Genomic DNA, 22,434 nt, shown 5'->3' on the forward strand with positions numbered 1-22,434 from the left:
CCCTCTCGTTCACCTGGATGTGAACTGTGGCCCTGCAAGGACACACACACAGCTCCCAGGGCCTGCACACCCTGCTCCTGCCAGCCCTGCCTACAGCAGCTCCCTCTCATTCACCTGGATGTGAACTGTGGCCCTGCAAGGACACACACACAGGGCTCCCAGGGCCTGCACACCCTGCTCCTGCCAGCCCTGCCTACAGCAGCTCCCTCTCACTCACCTGGATGGGAACTGTGGCCCTGCAAGGACACACACACAGCTCCCAGAACCCTGCTCCTGCCAGCCCTGCCTACAGCAGCTCCCTCTCTGCCACCAGAGGCACGTCAGTCTTTCAACCTGACAGCTCTGAACCAGCTCTGCTCCTGTGCAATGGGGTCCAAATGGCCTCCCTCCAACCAACCTGGACCCTGTCTCCCCATACCACAGAATACACCACTGAAATGAAGGTAAATGGCATTTATACCACCAGAGAATATCTACTGCAAGAATTACACAGCTAGGTCAAACCAAGGAATAAGAAAGGAAAACCTGTGTTGAAGGTCTGTTTCCTGGGTACTTTAAACAAGGAAAAATCTGCATTTTACATTTGCCTTTTTTTCTTCCAGTCCAGTTACTTCCATGAATGTGAAGTTTGGGTTTTGATTAATGGGAATATTTGCACCTGGTTCTGAATGACTGTTACTTCTCTCTTGTTCAAAGAAATGCTTTTAGGGTATTACAGATTCTGCCAAATCAGCTTCTTCTTTTTCACATGAAGCCATCCTTCAGTATTCCAGCTCTCAGAAACAAGCAACCACTGACTAATAAACACAAAAATCTCAACTACCCTAACTAGGAAAGCAGTGGCTTTTTCTCCAGTGTATTGCTATATAATTCAGTGTAGTTCTAGGTTTTGTTTACTATCACTGGTTATTTGCAAATAAAACTCAAATCCTTGTATAGTCATAGAATAGCAAAGTTTTGTTTGTCACCAAGATGACCTCTGCTACTCTATTCCTCATTTTATTTATGCCTCTCTCTTTGCTTCACATAACTGCTCATCTCCCACATGCTCTGCAGATGTTTACACCAGTGTCAAACAGTTATCCTCAAGTGGGTTTTCTAGAGACTATTTTATATTGTGGTTTTTCCTTAGATAAAGATAAGCTAAAGACTGCTTTGTTCCCATTCTTTAATGTAGGCAGAGATGAGCCCCATGCTATTGATCTTGGATTCTCTGGTGGGGCTGTCTGGAAATGACAGAAACATGAATGCTTTGGCATTTTGTTAAGCTTAATAGACTGACTTCTTGAACCAGATTTTTGGATTTAGAAACTGAACTTCAAAATAATGTCCAGGCCTGGTACCCCATTGCAAACTCTACCAACTCAAGACAGATTTTAGGTGTATCAGCAGCTTCCCTGCTTCTATCCCCCCCTGGTTTTCTAATGCAAATCCAGAGACATCAAGGGATAAAGCTGTACCACCCAAAATAAAAATGAAGGGATGTCCAAGTTCATGTCCACTTTGCTGCTCTTTTAATCACTATTATTGCCCTGCTTGAGCAGGAAGCTTGGGCCAGAGGAGCCAGTGTGGTCCCTTCCAAGCTGACCCTTTCTGTGGGTCCATGGAAAGCCTTCCAGGATGAACACTTGGTTCACATTTACTCTCAGTACACAGACTATAAATCACCACAAGCAGGAGACCCCCGGGAGCCAAACTTCCCGTCGGCCCACCCCAGACTGACTTACTTGTGGGATTTTTTTGCATTTGCTCCATCTGGTCCCTTCCCACAGTCGTAGGCCTGGATGGTGAACGTGTAGTCCTTCTGCAGCTCACAGTCAAGCTTTTCCTTGGAGCGTATAATTCCCTCCCCAGTGGATTTATCCACTACCACTGCTTCAAAGGGAACATTCTGCCCATGGATTTTAAATCCACAAATCTCACCTACAGAGTTAAAGTAAAGATAGGTTAGAACTGGTCAACATGAGGATACATTTTTAAAATAAATGACCAAATATTTTGCAGCCAGGGGTTTGTGAGGGTCTGTGGACAAAGCAAGAGCATTGTGCTTTAAAATGGGTGAATTCTGGGAACTTTAGTAAAAAGAAGCAAACGTCTGCCTTCCAAGCAACTTGTTTACTTTGCATCCATTCATGCAGGAGTACAAAAGAGAAAAAGAGAAATGTAGACAGGCATTTCACAGGAGTACTTGAGACAGCTCTAGGGCAAGAGTAGATCTTATGTGAGCATACAGCCAAGGCCACTGGTAACACCTTCTGTGCCAAGCTACTGGCAATAGCTGGGCAGCTGGTTCACTTTGACCAGAGCAAGAGGTTAAAATGCACAGTTACAAGTCAAGGGATGAAAAGGCTTCGAGTACAGGTTCAGCACCATAATTACAGAAATTCTGTCAACAGATCAAAGAACAAAGTCTTCCTGTGCAATGGACCTGGCTAAAATCAGGGAATCAAAATAAACTACTGAATGAGAAAGGTAGAAATACCAACTTCTCAGGCATCCATTTCAACAGCTATCTACTAACAGAGGCCAAATGTTAGTCAAGGAAGCTCTCAGGCAATGTTTAGAAGGTTTTCCTTCTAGTCAAACTCTTCACCCTACAAACTTGGAAGAGAAGTCCCCAGCACATCATTTTTAAACACATCACGCCTCCGGCTGGCACAGCTGGGTGAGCCCAGCACACAGCAAAAGCCACTCAATAAACTGTTTGACCACCTACACTGTGGTTTTACCTCTGCAACTTGTTATATTTTGCTGGGGATTTTCTTACACCAACAAAGCCCACTGTTTTGCTATTATAGCTGCAGTGGTTTCTTAGCACCAACAACATACTCCTAATGAAAAGGTGTCTAGAGGTATTCAAAAAAAGGGGGATTATTCATATTTTAAACCACTGAAGTCAGTCCTGAAGGGTGTGTACTGCAGGAAGGTGCTGTAATGCTTCAGCACTTCAACATCACTTCACAAAGCATGTGGAAAACTTCAGCTGTCCCAAAGAAGTGATCTACAAGTGAAAAGATCAGAAAATGCTAATTTTCCCCAAACAACTTCTTCAATGTCCACACAACGTGCAATAACCCCAAATGGTTCAAATGGATGTCTGATTTACAGATATTTCTAACCAAGGGTTTGGTTACATAACACTTTTTATCAATATATTTTAAAATAGAAAAAAACTGGGAGAATAAATGGGACAAAAGAGCATGACAGGATCTTCTGTTTCAGTGCTGATTCCCCATTTCATAACCAAAGTTAGTAGGTTAATATTCATAAAAGGGATAGAAAGAACCCTTTATCACCTTCTTTGGTGACTGTCACCTCAAAACTCTCTAAAGGGAAAAAAGACAAACCCATGTCAGTAACAGGAAAGGTTGAATGGCAGCAAATAAGGAAAAGGCAAAGATGCACACATTACACAGAAAAGCTTTGGAAAAACCATATTTTAAAATTACAGCGGTGATTTGCTGTAACTGTTACAATTTTAGAGTTTTAGTTATGATAAATATGATTTAATCTTTTAACTCCAGGTTTTCATTGGAAGAATTTAGAAATATTTCATATGATCAAGGCTTTGTTTTCTCCTTTTCTTTTTTTAATAATACCAACTGCTAAATGAGATATTTTAAAAACTGCATGTTGATGAGTAACTGCCCAGAAAGTAGAATTTATCTGAATTTATTTACATTATTCTGTATAAAGTATAGCCACAATTTGTGACTAAAAAATATACACATTAAATTGTAATCTTGATGAACACAAGTTTTAATTTAAGCAATGTGGAGAGGGAGCTGTATGTTTTCCTAGCAGCATTGCATCTAATTTGACACAAAAATGGACGAAACACTATTGCAACAAAATTTCCTCTTAGGTTTGCTACCAGCCATGCAAGTGAGGCTCAGACGGGACAAGAGCAAAATCTGTTTGCTTACAGTGTCATCTCCTCTACAGGACACTTCTTTTGTAACCATCCCCCTCCCAGCCTCGCCCATGTCAGCAGAGTTCCCCTCCTAAGCAAACTGGGGTTGGTGGCATCAGCACTGTCCCACCCCAACATGGGAAGCTGCCTCCAGGGAGAGGGACCCCAAGGGCTTGATGGATTTTGGGGATTTTTTAAAAGAATCTGTAGAGATTCTGCAAGATCCTTTTCAAAGCTCTCCACATATTCATGCTTTAAATCAAAAATTCCTAACCTCCACAAAATACTACTTGCATCCCAGAATAGCAAGGGGAAATAAAGGACTGTGGCTGAGAAGTGGTTTTCTCCAGGGGTGGGTGAAGAGGGACTGAAGCCCTGTTACAGGCACACCAAAAAACCAAGGGAAACACTTCAAACATCTGGCTACGAGACCCTGCACTGCACATTCAGCTGTGTGAAGGCATCCAGATACAGCAGGGTCTGTTTCAAATGTAACAGAAATTCAGTTCCTTTATGCACAGTAAAGGGGAAATCCCTGCTTGAGAGCTGCAGCCATCAGACTGGTTTTAGGCACAAACAATGAACGTACAATAAAAAATGTAACTGTCCTTCATTTTATTTTTTATTGTTTTCAGCAAAACCACTTAGGATCAAATTCCAACATGATTCAATTTGTAATGTAGAAGAGAGTCACTGAGGAACACAAATGGTCAGTGTCTTCTCAAGCAGATCTGTAACAGTGAGGGTGCAGAAGACTGATTCTATCCTGTCCCTATGTGCCAGGCAGCTTGACAAGGCAAGCTGGCATGACTACTTTCATCCTGTTCCCAGAAGTGTGTCATTTCAGATTAAAAACCATATAAATAATCCAAGAAATAAACATCTACATAACCCCACTTATTTTTACACACCTGAATTTTAGGGTCCTACCCACAGCACAGAGTGAGCACAGCAATAAATGTTACTTTAACTTGCTCCACAGCTCATGTACTACAAAGCATCTAAATGAACTCGTTTTGAGATGTTTCGACACGCTCAAAATTAAAATAAAGCAAAAAAAGCTCTACTTAAAGTATTTTAAATCTGCAGACAGTTCAGAAGTTTCACAGCTGAGCTAGAGGGCACAATTAATTAAAATATCCAGCCTTTTGAAGCATGAATAAATTTGATTTATAAGCAGGAGTAGAGCAGCAAGGGCTGAAGCAGCCATTGAATCCTGAGCAGGGCTTTGTTAGCTGTGAAAGCACAGCAGCAGCCCCGTGGGCTCCTCACACGGAAGGCCCAGACGCGCTGGGCACCAGCAGTGTCTGTGCCAGGGCGGGAGCACAGCTCCAGCAGAGCTGGCAACGGGCAGCACTCACCCACCCAGGGCTCCTCAGGGCCAGGCTGCAGGACTGCTCCGTGTAATGGCCCACAGGCACTTCCACAGAGCCCCACGGCAGCCCTTCAACACTGCAGTAATTCAAACCCAACAGTCTCGTGCCGAGAACTTCTTTACAACGTTCACATGCCATACTCTAAACTTAATTTCTTTAAATCCATTGCTCTGCTCCTGCTGCTACAGAAATGTCCATTTTTGAAAGCCAAAATATATTGTTTATTTTATACAAATATCTTCTGTTTATATGATTTCCAGTTGTTAAAAATGTTCATTTAATGAAAGCAGGTTTATACAATTTAGATCAACCCAATGGAAAAAGTCTCATTTAAGAAATGCTTTGACATTGGATTTTCCTCTGCAAACACAACAAAATATTTGAAGATACTCTGACAGTACTTTCTTGAAAACATCCCTATCCAAGAGGTATAAAACTGCCATTTTCAGAATCTGCTCAATGCTGCTGAACTACCAGCACCTACATTTAAAGCACTTAGGAACTGCAAGAGGTGATTCACATTCTCCTCATGCCTGAAAACACAAGTCAGGCTTCCCATTCCTCTTCTTAATTAACAGATTTTGTGTATCCCAACACAAGCTTCTTCGTTTGGCAATGGAAGTTTTTTGTCCACAGACAGCAGTTTTATTTCCAGTTAAGACAGTAGAAGAGCCTCTGCCATATGTACCCAATGCATGAGGAAATTTGAATTTCAGAGGTTTAGCATTATCTCTCAACTCCTGAATAGCAAATTTACCATTATCTTCAACTTCATTGGAGATAATTACAGCCTTATGACAATGCAACAAAACTTACTTTAAGCAGTACCTCAAGAAAATTGTGACCAAACTGCCATAAAACTGCAGCATTCAGTGCAGTCAGCTGCCAAACCTTTCAAATGGCTCTTAATTTAATTTAATCACTCTCTCATCTCTTCCTCCTTGAATCCAGGCTAAGCAATGCTCCCAAAAATGGCTCATGTCACATCCTTTAGGTACTTCACTAGGATTCTTAACTCTCAAATTTTGTTTAACCAAATAAGCTTCTCCAAGTATCCAATTTAAGCTTGTGTTATATACTACAAGTAATTTAAATACCTGCAGATGCCCAGTGGTATTCTTCAAACACATCTTCCTAACACTGTCAAATTCAAAAAAGGACTTTCCTCAATACTGCATCCAATTAATGAATACAGTATTCCTAAACAAAAGTTTTCAGGAAAAAATCTACTGCAGAAGTTTATAAGAAAATTGTCAGTCCTATGCTCAAACTGAAGAATTAGCCCACACTTGGCAAATATCTGGTGTATCATTCTCTATATTCTTTGCTAGAGCAGAAAAAGCCTTTTCTTCAGCCAGAGGAAGTTGTTCAGTTTTTAAAATACACTAGACTGTTAAGCAAACTTATCATAGACATGCAATCCTAATTCTACTAATTAGTATTTTCACTTTTTTAAGACACAAATAAAAAAATGCTAAGGAAATCAAAACTCTCTTTGGAATGGTAAGAAAATCATTGTTTAAGAACTCCCACGCTGAATGCTGTGAAATGTGGAATCTGGAGGATTGAGGAAAAGGACAGACACTATGAAAACAAACATAAACCACCAGAAAAATTACCATGTGCACGTGAAATTGAAAGAAGCAAAGTACTTTCTGGTTTGGATACTTGGATACAGCTGCAAACCTGAAATAAAATACTGGTCCATGCACACACATTTCCTAGGATCTAAAAGCTTTGAAATATTATGCCACTGTTAGAGAAAACACACTGACACAGAGCATTTGCCCCCAGGAAAGCATTTCCACAGCTTCAAACAGAAATGCAGATCAATTCTTTACCTGCAAAACGAAGAGGTGCATCTTTGTCCAGGGCTATTAGAGGGGGGTCCAAGAGCACTGTGTTGTCATTTTCTGTAACTATGCCATGATAGGTTGTTTCAATCCATGGCTTATGCTTGTTAACTGAAGGGAAAACAAAGTACAAAGTCAAACCATTTGAAACTGGCAATATCTTTAAAAAATATTTTATAATACTAATTTCTGTATTTTCCTCTTTTGTAATTCTGAATCAAGGTTTCAATAAACTAAAAGATTTGAGACAAAATCCTGGCTAAGTATGTTCAGAAAATTTGAGTGTCCCTGTAGGCTTTCCAAAAGTAACTCAGAAAATTTAAATTAGTTTCTAACTATGCTGGGATTTAAGATGCCCCTGAAATGCAATTCAAAAACCTGCTAACAGTGGTGGGGAGCTGCTGTCATCAGTGCCAAGTGTGACACCAGCAAAATCTCAGTCAGCAACAAACTAGGGAACACGAAACACAAGGGTTTGTTTACACCATGGAAAGCTGGTGCAATATTCTTCAGAACATGAAGACTTGTTCTCATGTCAGCTTTTTTCCTGTACAGGGGGTCTCACTATCATTAAGAAAACAGGTGGAAAAGAGATCAAGCATCATTTCTTTAGTAGTCTTTTCAAGATACTGAGAAACTCCATTAAGAAATCTCACACGAGAGAGTGCTTCACCTCTGCACAGGAGAGCCTCACACTGATCACCTGAGCCTGTCCCAAGATGACTGGTCTTCCTCTGCTGCAAAGAAATGCAGTCTCTTTCCTTGTCAGCCTCAAAAAGAGTTTCTTCTACTACATCACAAAGAGGCAAGATCAAATCATGTTATCTACTAGGCTGTCACCTACTATGTGACAATCCAGCAGGAGAGTCCCTTAATTATTAAACATTTAGCTTGATTTTATGATCCCCAGCTCAGGTGGTGGAGCGTGTCTGCCTGAGTTGCTCCTGGATGGTTACAGTTCCTTAACAGCACAATTTTCCCACATACAATTCTGGAAAACTGCACGAATCCAGCTGCTTAGAGCCTACTGAAAAACATCCTAAAGGGCCTGAAAACTGCTCCTTACCAGACAAAATCAAGTAATCTTCAGCAAACGATGTACATAAGAAATGCTTTGCTAGAGGTTACAACAAACCCACCAAAGAGCATTCCACAGGCAACATCACCCAGGTTCTGGACTGCAGGAGATCAAGAACTTAAAACTTATGAAATGCATGCCTGTGGAATTAAAGCAAAATATACACTACAGCCTGAACACTACCACACGGCTGAGTCCTGCTATTTCACTCTACACAATTATACAAGCAGATTGTCAAAAGGCAGGCAGAGATGGAAGGCTAACCCAGACTCTTGAATCCTGTCTCTTCAACCAGCTAAAATGGATTCATGTCATGTGCCAAATGCTTACCTAGGGGAATTAAAAACAGTGATGAAAGGACACTTCAATAAATGATTAAACTTAGAGAACTCATACAGGAAACCATAATACTCCCAATATGCTTCCATCTGCAATCTTTTACTAGTTAGTAGCAACAGCAGACAGGATAGATCATCTTCATCCGTAACAATGCAGCAAGAAAGATCTCACAAGGAACTGTGTTTAATTACTCCATGTGGTTTTACTTAATATGGCAACACTCTCTTTATTGCCTCAGTAGGCTCACACAGGCACACTTCCAGCATGCAGCACAGCACAGAGGCAGTAAATGCCAAGCACACTGCTCTGTTTACCCAGAGAAGCTCGGTGCTGCAGCACCCTCCCAGCACACGGCGTTTCAGAACGAGCCTGCTCCTCCCAGAGGCACGAACACAGACTCCTCCCTGCCAGGGAAGGTGCCAGCAACTGCTCAGGTCTGAGGCTCCCATGGAACACTCACCCACAATTAAACCTGGTCTCAAGAAAACCATCTCACCAACACAGCTTTGGCTTCAGGAGCACAAGGAGGTCACAATTGTGTATTTTTATGTCAGTACATCCAGGACAGTTACACCCCAACTGAAAATCTGAGTGCCTCCATCCATTCATCTCCACCCTTGCAAGGATATGGTGTAAAATACCAGAACAGATCTCTGCCAGAAAAAACCTTCCATCTCCATTCTAATGCTTCTGAATGTGGATTACAAAAATACTTAGGTTTTTTTTTAATGTTCTGAGAAATCTTCTCCTAATTTAGCAACCTTCTAAATCCCACTACTGCTGGGTAGGGAGTTCTATAAAACCTTGAAGCACTGTAACCACATATGAACAGAATTTTGAGTATGTTGAGCATCTGCAGAGTCTAGTGAACCTTCAAACAACAGGCCCAGTTGAAAGCAAAGTCATGTCTTTTTATTGTGCTGCAGACAATAAAATCATAAAGCTTAAACCCCTTTGTGTTTTGGAAGGCTAAAGCATCACCAGATTTTAAAACATAAAGCTTAAATCCCTTTGTGTGTATGAAGGCTAAACATCACTGGATTTTAAAACACCAAACTTACTGCTGAATACCCAGGAAAAGCCCATTATCCATATTTGTGATCTACTGACTTCAGCATAACCACACACTGGAAGGAACTCTCAAGCTAGCATTTGAAATATGAAGTACAGCTTATGAGCAATACATCACTTCCCTTCAATCAAATGAACCAAGTATCATCCTGACCTCAGCTGCTTAAATAGCATTAAATGCTGGACTGTGAAGGGGTAGTTTAATTGTCACAAAACTCCAGCAATCTACAGAAGTTGTTCAAAGACAGACTGGTAATTTCAAACCAGAACAGCAGCCTATCCCAAGCTTGACACTAACAAAGTGCCTTGAGCTGTTAATCTCTTCCCATTTAGCTGGGATAAACCACACCGGTTTCCTTGAAATACAATACTCACACTATTTGTAAGTGCCTCAGCTGGAATCTGCTGTAAATCCCAACCAGCATTTAATCTAGCCAGGTGGGGGGAGCTGTGCTGGCACAGGCTTGCAGGCTTCTGCCTGCCTTTCAGTGGGCACACAGAAATGCCAAGGCCAGCCAAGCAGAGGCATTTCCCGGGTGTCACCCTGAACGGAGAGGCTCCTGCCGAGCCCTCCTGCCCAGCCTGACAGAACACATCCCACCGGGAGGCACAGCCACCTCCCAGCTCTGCTCCCGGCAGGTCACTGCTGCAGGGGACCAACTGCACGTGTGCCTCCAACACCAGGTTTGAAAATACCATCTGCTCACCGTCTCCTGAAGCAGAACAGACCAGCCTGACCGTTCTGCAGCAAAGGGAATGCTCCTCAAAGCAAGGATGCTTCCTTCCCAAGAGGGGCAGAACACTATCAGCAGAGCACAATCCAGCAGATAACCAGCAGCAACCTTTTCCTGCTGCCTAAAAGAATTAATTAATGTAAATGAACAGGTAGGCAGGGCAGCTGGGTTTCGGGCTAGTATGGAAACTTTAATCACAAGCTATTAAAACAATCAGATTAATTCAGCTCTGTAATTTGAAAGCAAATACTAAAATTAAATGTACTTATCAAGGTCCTTTCTGAGGACTACTGTTTTCTTCTTACAAGTGGTCGGAAGTTTATTTGACTCAGATGGGATCTGGCACCTACATGAGCAAAGATTTAAACACATCTCACCCAGAAAGGACTGTAGTTGGAAGCCTTTTCTTCTACATAACTACTTCTAATATACAGTGCTGTCTAGCTATGTTGCATATTGTTAGAACTGAATCAAAATGATTCATATAAAAAAATTTCTTAAGAATTAACTGGTTAAACATATTAAACTCAGTAACAAGTCCTAGAGTTTGAAAGCTAATGACAGTAACCACAAAATCCTCATTCTGAAAATGTACCTTTGAGCCCTCATGAAAAATGCACAGAAAAATTCACAAAAAGAGAACTATAGTCTCTGTTAATACAGATGAACTAGTAAAGAGTCCTTTACTTGCCCTTAGGGTCTGACAAAAACTGATTACTGTGTATCTTTTGCTTAATTGTCTTCCTCTGGATGCAAGAGATCACAAGGAAGCCTTTCAGTGAGACAATAAAAACTCCAACATGTCTTACCTTGAACAGTTGTAACTTAGTACTGTTCTGATGAAATTTCAAGCTGTATCATTAAAAGAACAAATCTGTGTAGTACCTAACCACAGAAAAATACAGTCCAGCCAAAGAGTGAAGAACTAGACAATAAAATATGCCTTCTCCACCCTGAAAGCAAAGCTGAATAAGAGAAGGCGTAGCCTGACCTGATTACAATGTGTGTTCTGTCCTGCCCAGCCTGCCACTCACAGCTCCTGCCTCCAGTCTCCAAGAGAAAAGACCCAGGATTAACTTTGGATATAAGCAACTTTAAATAAACCAGTGGTAATGAAAAGATGTATTGCACTTGTTTATTAAACCGGGTCTTCTCAAACCTAGAATTTTACCAAAAGTCATTGTCCTACAACCAGGTCCAAACAAGGAGATAAAACTGAACCCAAGTTCTGCTCGAACGCTGACTTCCTTGATAGTGTGGAACTTGCCCACAGCATGAGGTTCCAAGACAAACTACCACTTCCACTGCTGGGAACTGAGGGCAGCAGCAAAGCACGAGGGAGTGAACCCAGGAGACTCACCTGGAATACCCAGGAGATGCCCCAGGACACGGATTAAGTGAGGGCATGGACATCCACCTTTACCCTCTATGGCCCCTGGCTGAAGGAAAACCCGGTGGCTGAAATTCATCCCACAGTTTCAGATCTCTGTCTTGGACTCTGTGCCACAGTTAAGGAGCACTTTAACTCCTGCTCTGGAAGCTCAACAGCCATACCCTGGAGCACAAGGTAACATTTACAATTTATCAGTTGCCCACACTATCAGCCTGTACAATTAACACTACCTCTTCAAACACCACATTCAAACCAATAGCTGTAGGGATTCAACAGGGTTTTATGAAATTATATTTTGCCTAGAGAAAAATCACTTGCTTATCACCACTTGGAGACAGTTTCCTGTTCTCCACCAGTCGCCCCTATCTGATTTTCTTTGTACAAAGATACATGGAAGTTTTGCTACAAGCCTGATGAAACTAAGAGACATGCAAATGACTGATTAGAAACTATTTGCAATTTTTACTATCCACAACTGCAACAGAAGAAACATTCAGAGCGCCCAAGACCTTAGACAGATGATACACTGACCAAATTTGAATTTGGATAAAAGCCTGTCAAATAAAACAAAGATTCCACCACAAAACAGTTTAAATAGGATTAAGACAACAAAGCCTTAATTTCAAGTGAAATTTAAAATGTTTTGCTCTAAACAGAACACAAATAGAAAACATAAGCCTTTAACTACAAACACTAATTTAGTAAACGTTATCTTAAATGTTGCTAATTATAGTGCAAGAGTGGAAACCCCTTTCCTTTTAACTTGTTGTCATATTTAGAAACTTTGCTCCTTGAAAGGAAACAGTATTTAGAAATACAGCAAACATCACCCCAGTATAGCTGGCACTTCTGGCTCTACTTGTTGACTCCATTTAAAAATAGGGAAACCCACTGGGAGCAGTAGCTGCAACTTGTTTTCAATCAGACACAATGCAAGTGAGATGAGACCTAATACTGCAAACAAAGGACAGACAGACACTTCTTCAAAGGCACTGAGGTTTCCAATAATCCCTTCTAAAGACTCCTAAGGAGGTTTAGTCCCTACAGAAGCCAATGCGAGTCAATCAGTACAAAACAAATAAATTAGAGTGCAAAACAAGATTTATTTAAGACCAAGGCTTCCGCCTCACTGAACTCTCCCATACTGAGGTGTCATTTCTGTCTTTGCCAACAATGACAATGCTACAAGACATGCGGCCCTCAGCACCACAAACCACATTTCAGAGAGACTCCCGCCAATGGAACGAAAGAGAACGAGACAAGGCTCAGAAAAATGGCAGAAGAGCTTTTCTTCAGAAAACTCTAATGACTGTAGATGTTTTTTCCCCTCTGCATAACAGCTTCAGAGCCACAAGGCACTCAGCTATCACACACTTGGGCTTCATGGCAGGAAACACTGCTTTACCCAGAATACCACCATTCTAAGCTGTGAGATGTTCACATTATGCAGAGCTGTGGCCTGACCTGGGTTTAACTTCAACCCTTCTAACTTCCACAACACACTGAAACCCATGAGCCCAGCTTCCTTCCTTCTCCTTAAAAAAATCTTCGCAATTATCTGCAACTGATGATTTCGTGTCTGCAGAAACATTATGACCTCAAACCAAAGATACATTTATTAAGTCTAGAGAAGTTTCCATTGACAAATTTTCCAGCTACCTCAGCAGACAGCACAACCTGCAGCCTGGTAACATGGGAGAAGACAACTCCAGCACAGGAGTATTCCAAACACAATGTATACCGTGCTTGCCCAGACCATCTCTCCTCCATTTCAGTTCCCACAGCAGTGCATTATTTTAAATAACATGCAGAAAAAGCGATTAAAAATGTTTACATGAACAGATGGCTGTATATAATGCTTTCCCAAGCACTATACATTGTAGAGAGGTCTAGTACTGGTTAATTCTCTCTCTTCCCAGTGGTTTCTTACTTTCATAAATACTTGAAGGACAAAAAAGAACAGGCCACATAAATATCCAAATTGTCGCTACATAATGCTTTAGGGTAGTATCACATTTCCTTACCTCTAGAAAGGGAAAACAAACCTACCTAATCTCCAGCCCTATATTAAAAAGGCTGTTCCCGTGTCAAAGAAACATCTGCAGCAAAACTGTGGTAGTAACAAAGTGGTTTGTGGTTTGGATTTAAGACATTCACAGCACCACATAACTTCCTGAAATAATCACAGATCAGCAAAGTTTCTTCAAGACAGTATTACTTTCATCAATACCCTTCCCAAATGATAGCGAGTTGGAAGGGCCCCAAGACAACCGAGGTCTACCACTCTGCCTGGTCAGGCCCATGAAAGCAGCAGCTGGGAGCTGCTCCACTTCATTCCCCATCCCGCTCTGGTCAGAGACATCCAACTGCTTCAGCCACAAACACAGCCAGAATGCACTGCTAGGTACTGCTCTTCCACTGCAACAAGCTTCGAAATATTTAGGTCAACTTGATCAATTGCAAAACAAATTCAATTACATTAAGAGTTTTGCATCAGCGGGACAGGAAAGTGCCTCTTTAGAACCCAAAATCACTCTCTGCACCCCTTAAAATAACTACAGGGAAGATGATAGGTCAGCTAGCTCACACCTGCCTTTAGGGCAAGATCGCATCCCCAAACGCTATTTCCCTTTCTTTGCAACATCAATAAAGAAACCACTTTTCACCCTCCTGTTCCAACAACGGGAATGGCAGAACTGGCCAGTTCAACTGTACTTACAATAAATGCTTCTGAACAAATGCCTTTCCTAGCAACAGGGAAATATAAACGACCTGGTGTCCTCCAGAGCTTACTTGTCACTAAGTGCATCTCCACGTAATATTATTAACAGGCCTACCTACAGCAGCCAAAACGCTGCAAAGGACTAAGGCAACTGCACATACTAAGCCGAATCAGCCCTCATTCTGTAACTCAGTTATGTGTGATGAAGTTAAACAGATCAGGACCTGCAGTCGAGCAGCTCTGTAGGTCTGACTGAAAACAGGTACTGCCTCCAACAAGCTGCAGAAAATCTGCCTACCAGCGCTGCCCTGGGTAATGCTGCCTAAATTTGCCATTTGCTTCCAAGCAGCTTTCTTGGAAAATGGTTTTTGATCTTAATCTTATTCCTGATTTCAAACGATGGAATTCAAAGACAGTATGCTCGTGTCCTGGTGTGGTAAATACTACATTTAATGATTCCAAGAACGCTGGTGAACAGATTGTACATGAGGGATCTTACACAGCTAAATGATGGCCACTGTCAGAACAGCTGGCAGAAGACTTCCTAGACATGCTACAGCATCAGCTTCTTCATCCCACGTAGGGAAACTGCACCAAGATGTGCCCATAACGAGCTGCTTTTTAGATCATCAAGAACTTCCCTTCAACGTATTTATAAGTCATTTTACAGCCACACTTCTAACGACACTGCTATTCAATGCTCTTAAATCTCATCATGCGATCAGCTGAATCTTGCAGAAGCAGCATTCCCGATGCCAGGGGTAACCTTCAGGTGAGGAAGCGTCTCCGAGCCTCTCACTGAAGCCTGCCGGGGAGCAGCCCCGCAATGCGTATGATGCTGCTGCTCCTCGGGATCAATCAATAGCCAGCAGGCCCGCGCTCACATCGCCAACCCGCACGCTCCGGCCCAGGCGCTGCTCCGGCTCATCCCGGCACGGAGCTTTCCCACGCCAGCCCAGCCAGGCCCGGCTGCCCAGGGATTTATCCCCGCTGCCGCCCCGGCTCTGCCCGGCCCCGCTCCGGCCGGGTCTGCCGCTGGACCCTCCCGGCAACAAGTGCCGCCCCCCGCCCGCCCTGGGCCCCGTTATGTAACCGGCGGGCGGACACAGCGAGCGCCGCCGCCGTCGCGCATCCTGCGCCGGGCCGGACCGGGCCGGGCCGGGCCGGGCTCTGCCCTCGGCGGCTGGGAGGGCTCGGGGCCGCGGGGCGCAGGTGAGCCGGGAGGACGAGCCGCCATCCCCTCATCCCCTCTGCAGGTGCAATGGCCGCGGCGGAGTCATCCCGGCCCCAGCTCCATCCTCCCCCTTCCCCTACCCCCGATGTCCGCCCGCCTCCGCGCTCCCTGCCCTGCGCAGAGCGCCAAGGACACCGTCCCCTCGCCCGCCCGCGGCGCAGCTCGCCAGGCGACTCGGACCGTCGCCCTCGCCGAGGCGCCGAGCAGCCTCCCCCGCCCGCCCCAGCCGCGTTACCTCGAGCGGCCGCGGCCGCTCCGCAGAGCAGCGCAGCGAGCAGCAGGCGGGCGGCGGGGGCCGGCATGGCAGCGCGGAGCGGGGACGGCAGCGCGCGGGGACGGCAGCGCGCAGCCCCAGCTGGCGCCCCCGCTGGTCCGGGCTCCGCTGTGCGGCGGGCGGAGGGCTCGGCTCGGCCCCGCGGAGGAGGAGGAGGAAGAAGAGGAGGAGGGAGGAGAAGCGCTGCGCGGCCCCGCTCCGTTCGCCGTCCCTCCCCTCCCTCCCCCGCCCACCCCGCCGGCGGCTCCTAAAATGGCGGCCGGGCCCGCGCCGGGCAGCAGGCGGGGGAGGGAGCGAACCAACGGCGCGGGGCGGGGGGCGCCGGGAGAGCCCATTGCGGACTCCCGCGGGCTGCGGCGCGCCCCGCCCCCGGCGCTGAGGGCACTGCGGCATCGCCGCCATGGTGCTCCCTCAGGGGCATCGCCGCTCCCTCACGGGCACAGCCATGGTGCTCCCTCAGGGGCATCGCCGCTCCCTCACGGGCACAGCCATGGTGCTCCCTCAGGAGGATCGCCGCTCCCTCACGGGCACAGCCATGGTGCTCCCTCAGGGGCATCGCCGCTCCCTCACGGGCACAGCCATGGTGCTCCCTCAGGAGGATCGCCGCTCCCTCACGGGCACAGCCATGGTGCTCCCTCAGGGGCATCGCCGCTCCCTCACGGGCACAGCCATGGTGCTCCCTCAGGGGCATCGCCGCTCCCTCACGGGCACAGCCATGGTGCTCCCTCAGGAGGATCGCCGCTCCCTCACGGGCACAGCCATGGTGCTCCCTCAGGGGCATCGCCGCTCCCTCACGGGCACAGCCATGGTGCTCCCTCAGGGGCATCGCCGCTCCCTCACGGGCACAGCCATGGTGCTCCCTCGGGGGCATCGCCGCTCCCTCACGGGCACAGCCATGGTGCTCCCTCGGGGGCATCGCCGCTCCCTCACGGGCACGGCCATGGTGCTCCCTCGGGGGCATCGCCGCTCCCTCACGGGCACGGCCATGGTGCTCCCTCGGGGGCATCGCCGCTCCCTCACGGGCACGGCCGTGGTGCTCCCTCGGGGGCATCGCCGCTCCCTCACGGGCACGGCCGTGGTGCTCCCTCGGGGGCATCGCCGCTCCCTCACGGGCACGGCCGTGGTGCTCCCTCGGGGGCATCGCCGCTCCCTCACGGGCACGGCCGTGGTGCTCCCTCGGGGGCATCGCCGCTCCCTCACGGGCACGGCCGTGGTGCTCCCTCGGGGGCATCGCCGCTCCCTCACGGGCACGGCCATGGTGCTCCCTCAGGGGCATCGCCGCTCCCTCACGGGCACGGCCATGGTGCTCCCTCAGGGGCACCTCCCGCCCGCCGCGTCCGGAGCGCCTCCGCTGCTTCGAGCCTTCTGGGGGGCGTTGGGCTTCTTCCGCGGGCTGAACCGGGCTGCGGGCAGGGAGCAGAGGGGCCTCCCCGGCGCGTCACACAGCTGAGGGAACCTGGTGCCCATCCAAAGCCTCCCACAGCTGATTTAAATTGGTGCCCCCAAAGCCTCACACACCTGATTTAATAAATACTGATTAAGCCCCGAAGTCGTTAGGGCGAGTTAAACCCCATATGAAGCTATTTAAGAAATAATTAACCCCATATAAAGCTATTTGAATGCTTTTGCCCTAACATTCACACATCTTTTCAGAAAAGACGAAACCGTTGGGTTTTACCCAATCCAAAGCTGATGCCAGCGGCAGGCAGCTACAGAGCCACACTGGGAATGGGACGCACAAACCCAGTCAGCAGCTGCGATGGAACAAACTGCCAACACCTGGTGCTACAAGCTTCAGGTTCAAACAATCACAGCATCATTTAGGTTGGAAAAGACCTTTAATATCATCAAATCTGACCATTAACCCAGCACCCCCGTCTTGCTGTTTTGCCAGCTCTAGAAGAGCAATCCTGCAGGAATGTGTCCAAACACAAACACACCTTGGTGCATCACTAAGCCTGCCCTGCAGAGGAACAGACCCTTTGAGTGTAGTGACTTCTACCAAGGCAAAAGATTACTTCTGTTTGGAAAAATTCCAAGTGCTATATAAATCAAGAATTTTCATTAAGTTGCACAGAACTTGTCCTATAATGGAAAAGTTCTTTGCTCAACTATCCAAAATTTCAATGAGAAAATATTTCAACAAAGGAAAACATAATCAATACCATGATCTGAGTTTTGACAATTAAAATGCAACCAACTTATTTTATAATTAGATCTGACTATTCATGCTTTGTACCTATTAGCCATTTCACTCCCACAGCGAAATAAAAATAAAGTCCAGAATGTTCAGGATCCTAGAGATGTGGTATTTCCTTATTTTCTGTGCAGTTTAAATACCAAGATTGATCTGTGCTGGAAAAGCCTCCTCCTCCCTCCTGAGGCAAGCCCAGGGCTCACTACCTGGTCACCCCACACTCGATATGGGGGAGAAAGCAAAGGTGAGAAACCAACCTATTGAGTGCCCTGGAGCAGCCACTCGGGTCTCACGAGGTGGCAGAATCTGGTCTGTTCGAGCCAGTGCATTTGGGTATCCAAAGGAAAATGTTCTTCCTCTTCCACGCTCCAAGCCAACCACTTTTACTCGCTGTTCACTCTGTCTGCAGAGCAGAGCAGGACCCTGAAGAGCCATACCCTGAGGCCCAAGACAGTGAACATCCCCAGTTCCATCCTGTGCTCTGGAGCTCTCCCTTAGCCAAGTTACTCCACATTTATTCCTTGGACTGTCGGGCAGCTGCTCTATCAAGAGCTAAGACATCTTTCTTTTTTTAAACAAAGCTAAAGCCTCAGTCTAAACCTCCTTGATTTCTCAGCCTGGCTAACATATGCTGGATGGCAGATCATGTCAGAAGAAGCCTGAAGCCCATCTGTTGCCAGAGAGCTGAGTCTTTACATTCTGCCAACGCAGCTTCAGCTGACAGGGTGCTACAAGATGTGTTTTTCTTTTGTATGGAGAGTAGGACGGTCCAGCACAGTGAGACTCTCCATCTAGGCTTACTAACGTACTGTCTGAGTAAGAACCCACCCCGTCAGTAAAGACTTGCAAGGCAAGATCTCATCAGTTGAAAGATGATTGTCCATTGATGAAGACACGGCGTAACACATACCCAGTACTCACCAAAATACTGGATTTTGATTAGGAATCTAACTATGGACAGAGCTTTAATGTCAATATAAAGGTATCTGAAGAGGGCTGAATCTCTGGCCAGTCAGCATTCACATACACATTCTTTATTAAAACATTTTTTGCAAAATAAATTTTCATTAGTTGTGGCAAAAACATTTTAAAAGAGCTCTGCATTTCACTTGGGCTGTATCATACATTTTAACAGGAGAAAGCAGAGCACCATGGACCACAGTGAGAAGAGGACTTCAGGGCAACCATCAGGACTCATTTAAATTGTTCTGATTCTGCAGAATTAGGAGGAAGAAACACTTTTAAGAGAAGAAATGCTATGTCTGGGTAAACCTTATTTATTACACAATGACACTACCAGCTCAGATGAATTAATCAGCTGAATCAGTCATGCTGAAACTGGGAAATTTCCAAGGAAGGAGAAGGCATTGATGGCATTTCACTTTCTAAGCAAAACTCCTCCGAGTCAGTTGTGACTAAGGCACTGATTCAGTAAAGCAAACAATTCTTCAGGCTGTATTTTAGGATCAATTCGATGGCTTTGTTTCCTTGGGTGACAGAGGTTTGAACGGGCAGCTGAGAGGTTGACACAGACAGGAAGGGCCCTGCACACCAGGTGAGGCAGCCACATGAAATCCTGATCCCTGTTACCACGGATGTTCCACTGGCACTTACTCTGGAAGTGTGGCAAATACAACATCCTCTCATTTTGTGTCACAAAACTCAATTTGATTTCAATCACCCAGTGTGGCACCTGCTGTGCACCAGTCCTCTTTGCTGTTAGGCAAGAGCTGTCCTGTTCTTCCTGTCTGTCAGAGAAAACTGCATTTCCCACGCTGACAGAGATCCTCACTCTATCCCAAATGCCACATGCCATTATTTCAGAGAAATTCAGGGAACTAACTTCAGCAACTTCATTTTACCACTTATCTCCCTCCTGCTCTCTGACCTGCTGCTCCGGTTCCAAAAAACCATTGATCTTTATTTTATTGGTAAGCAACAAAACTGGAACAAATGGCTCCTGGCAGAACATGTTTTCTGTTTCAGCTGAAAACCTATCGGCCTGATGTCCTTGAAATGCACAGTGTGACTAATGCCTGGCTTGCAAGGACCCAGGAGGACACATTTATTGTGCTTGTCAGAGTGGAGCTGAGCAGCCAGAACAGGAAAGATAGGGTGATAGGGAAAAATGAATGCATTTGCCTGCTCCTGAAAGGCAGGCAATGCACACTGAATACAGGGAGCAGCAGGGCATGCTCGGGTGCATCAACATCAAATCTGGATCTGCCTGCTAGAGCTCAGGATCATAAACCATTCTGAATACATGCAGAATATTAGACTTGACTCTTGTTTAAAGGAGGATGAAAGGGAGAGGGCCCAAACTTCAAATAGTCTAGAACTGCATTGAGAAAATGGTTATCTTCAAATAAAGAGTTTGGAACCAAGTGTGGGCTTGTTTTTCATCTCAGTGTAATTAATGTCTGCATAGTAGTGTGTTTGCAGATGATGATTTCTTTTAATGGGAAGTTAAAACCCAGCTTTATCTCTTCCACCAGTTTATCACAGCTGCCCTGAAACCACTTCTGAGAAGGGACCAATTGCCACAGAGACTATGCAGTAAATTAGGCTCATGAGAGAGCTGCATGCACACCCAGGCTAAATATTAGATGAGGGCAACAAGAGAGCAGCTCCTGAGAAGCTGTATCAGCACCACTCTAGCTGCTCCCATCCCCACTGGAAAAGGAAATAGGACAATCCTGAAATATTTGGGGAATTTGAATGTTGGCGTTTTCTGGTTCTGACATGGCTGAAGAACAAACAATTCTGAGGCTGAGAAAAAGGTAATTCGGGGTGAATCTAAAGGACTAGTTCTGCACAACAAGGTCTATGAAACCCCAGAATACTCTCGTAAGGCAACAGGCAGCAGTGGCATCTTTTGGGTCTTTCAAAAGAAAACTCCACAACACAATGCCAGAGCAATGCCCCTGCCAGCTGGAAGACAAAACACACATAGGTGACCTGTTAGATAATTTCTAGCCTTGCTGTCCCCAATATACACACTCTGAACACAGGCATAAAACTCGAGTGTTTTTAGGTTCACTAGATTAAGACTTTATTATTATTATTATTATTATTTAATGCTTTGGAACCTGACTGTATATTTTAGAGGAGAAAAAATTACAGGACTGGTTTCCCCACACTTGAAAATTTCCAGAACTGCTTTGATCATGTATGAGAATTGACTTAGGGGATGCAAATGAAGGCCTTGGCAATCTGAAGAAGAAAATCTTCTCCCCTGACATTTCTGAACGTTCAGAGAATTCTCAACAAGCCATTGAAGTAGGGGTTCATCAGAGAGACAAAAAGAAAATTCAATAAGCAAAGAAGTACATGAAACCAACCAGCTCCCTCACAAGAAAAGCAGCAGCATTAGCAATCTTTCTACCTTGTTCAATTCTTCTTCCTGCTCAGACTTACCTTCTGTAGCAAAATATGCATCCAGAAGCATGAAAACAATGAAGGGGTGATGCAAGTCCTTCCTTACAAAGAGAGACTGAATATTCTGCATCATCATTATAATATTTTACAACTCATTAGCACCTTCCATCCCAGGATCTCCGAGCTTTTACAAGCGTTAATTAATGCACTCTCACAATACTTCTGTGAAGCAAAAGGCAGGTGTCTGGATACTGTGGTGACAGGTGCATTACAATTGAATAAGATAGAATTTCTAGGCTTTCCATTTACATATTTAGGAAAGAAGGGAACAAAGAAGGGAGGGAAAATTAACTAGTGCTGCAATAGCTTGAAATACCTCAAATCAAGATATACTGTAAATCCCTTGAAATACCTTGAACAGACTGGCCTTCAAGTCTTTACCTGAAAAGCAATACTTGTTAAGGACCTCAATAATATTTAGGCTTTATTACCATAAGTATTTGCTGAGTGAAGAACTATGGGTTTTTTCCCCAGTTCTATCAAAGATGTCCCCCCGTGTCCCTCAGTGTCTTGCCCCTACCCCATTTCTTTGTCTGACAACACAGTCCAGTAACACCCCTGCTATAAAAGGGTGGGTGGATAAACCAACTCATATATCTGCACCAGGTACTGGTGACAGCGTTTCAGTTCCTCAGCTTACAGATGTTTTGTATTCATTAGGCTCATGGTATTCTGCAAACATCTGGTCACACAATGAGATTTTCCTCTCTGCCTTCTCCCTGCAAGGGAGAAGAGCCATGTGCATGAGTATTCCCCTCCCCAAGAGCCATATGGGAATGTAAAGGCATTCTCTGAATTCATTACCCAGCCCC

General features: G+C 45.2%; 1 protein-coding gene across 4 annotated transcripts in view; it reads right to left on the reverse strand.

Moving 5' to 3' along the window:
* Positions 1 to 16,108, reverse strand: part of CLSTN1 (calsyntenin 1) — a 30,070-nt gene extending 13,962 nt beyond the window's left edge. The window contains exons 1-4 of one of the 4 annotated variants that reach the window (XM_059866734.1): positions 15,949 to 16,108; positions 7,131 to 7,253; positions 3,297 to 3,326; positions 1,728 to 1,923 (exon numbers count right to left, since the gene is read on the reverse strand). In XM_059866734.1, the coding sequence (XP_059722717.1) occupies positions 1,728 to 1,923; positions 3,297 to 3,326; positions 7,131 to 7,253; positions 15,949 to 16,015 (416 nt within the window). In that variant the 5' untranslated portion in view covers positions 16,016 to 16,108. The remainder of the gene's footprint in view (positions 1 to 1,727; positions 1,924 to 3,296; positions 3,327 to 7,130; positions 7,254 to 15,948) is intronic. The other 3 variants (XM_059866737.1, XM_059866736.1, XM_059866738.1) reach the window with 3 other exon arrangements.
* Positions 16,109 to 22,434: the final 6,326 nt, after the last annotated feature.

The sequence above is a fragment of the Haemorhous mexicanus genome, chromosome 23, assembly GCF_027477595.1.
Source record: "Haemorhous mexicanus isolate bHaeMex1 chromosome 23, bHaeMex1.pri, whole genome shotgun sequence".
NCBI classification, from domain to species: domain Eukaryota; kingdom Metazoa; phylum Chordata; class Aves; order Passeriformes; family Fringillidae; genus Haemorhous; species Haemorhous mexicanus.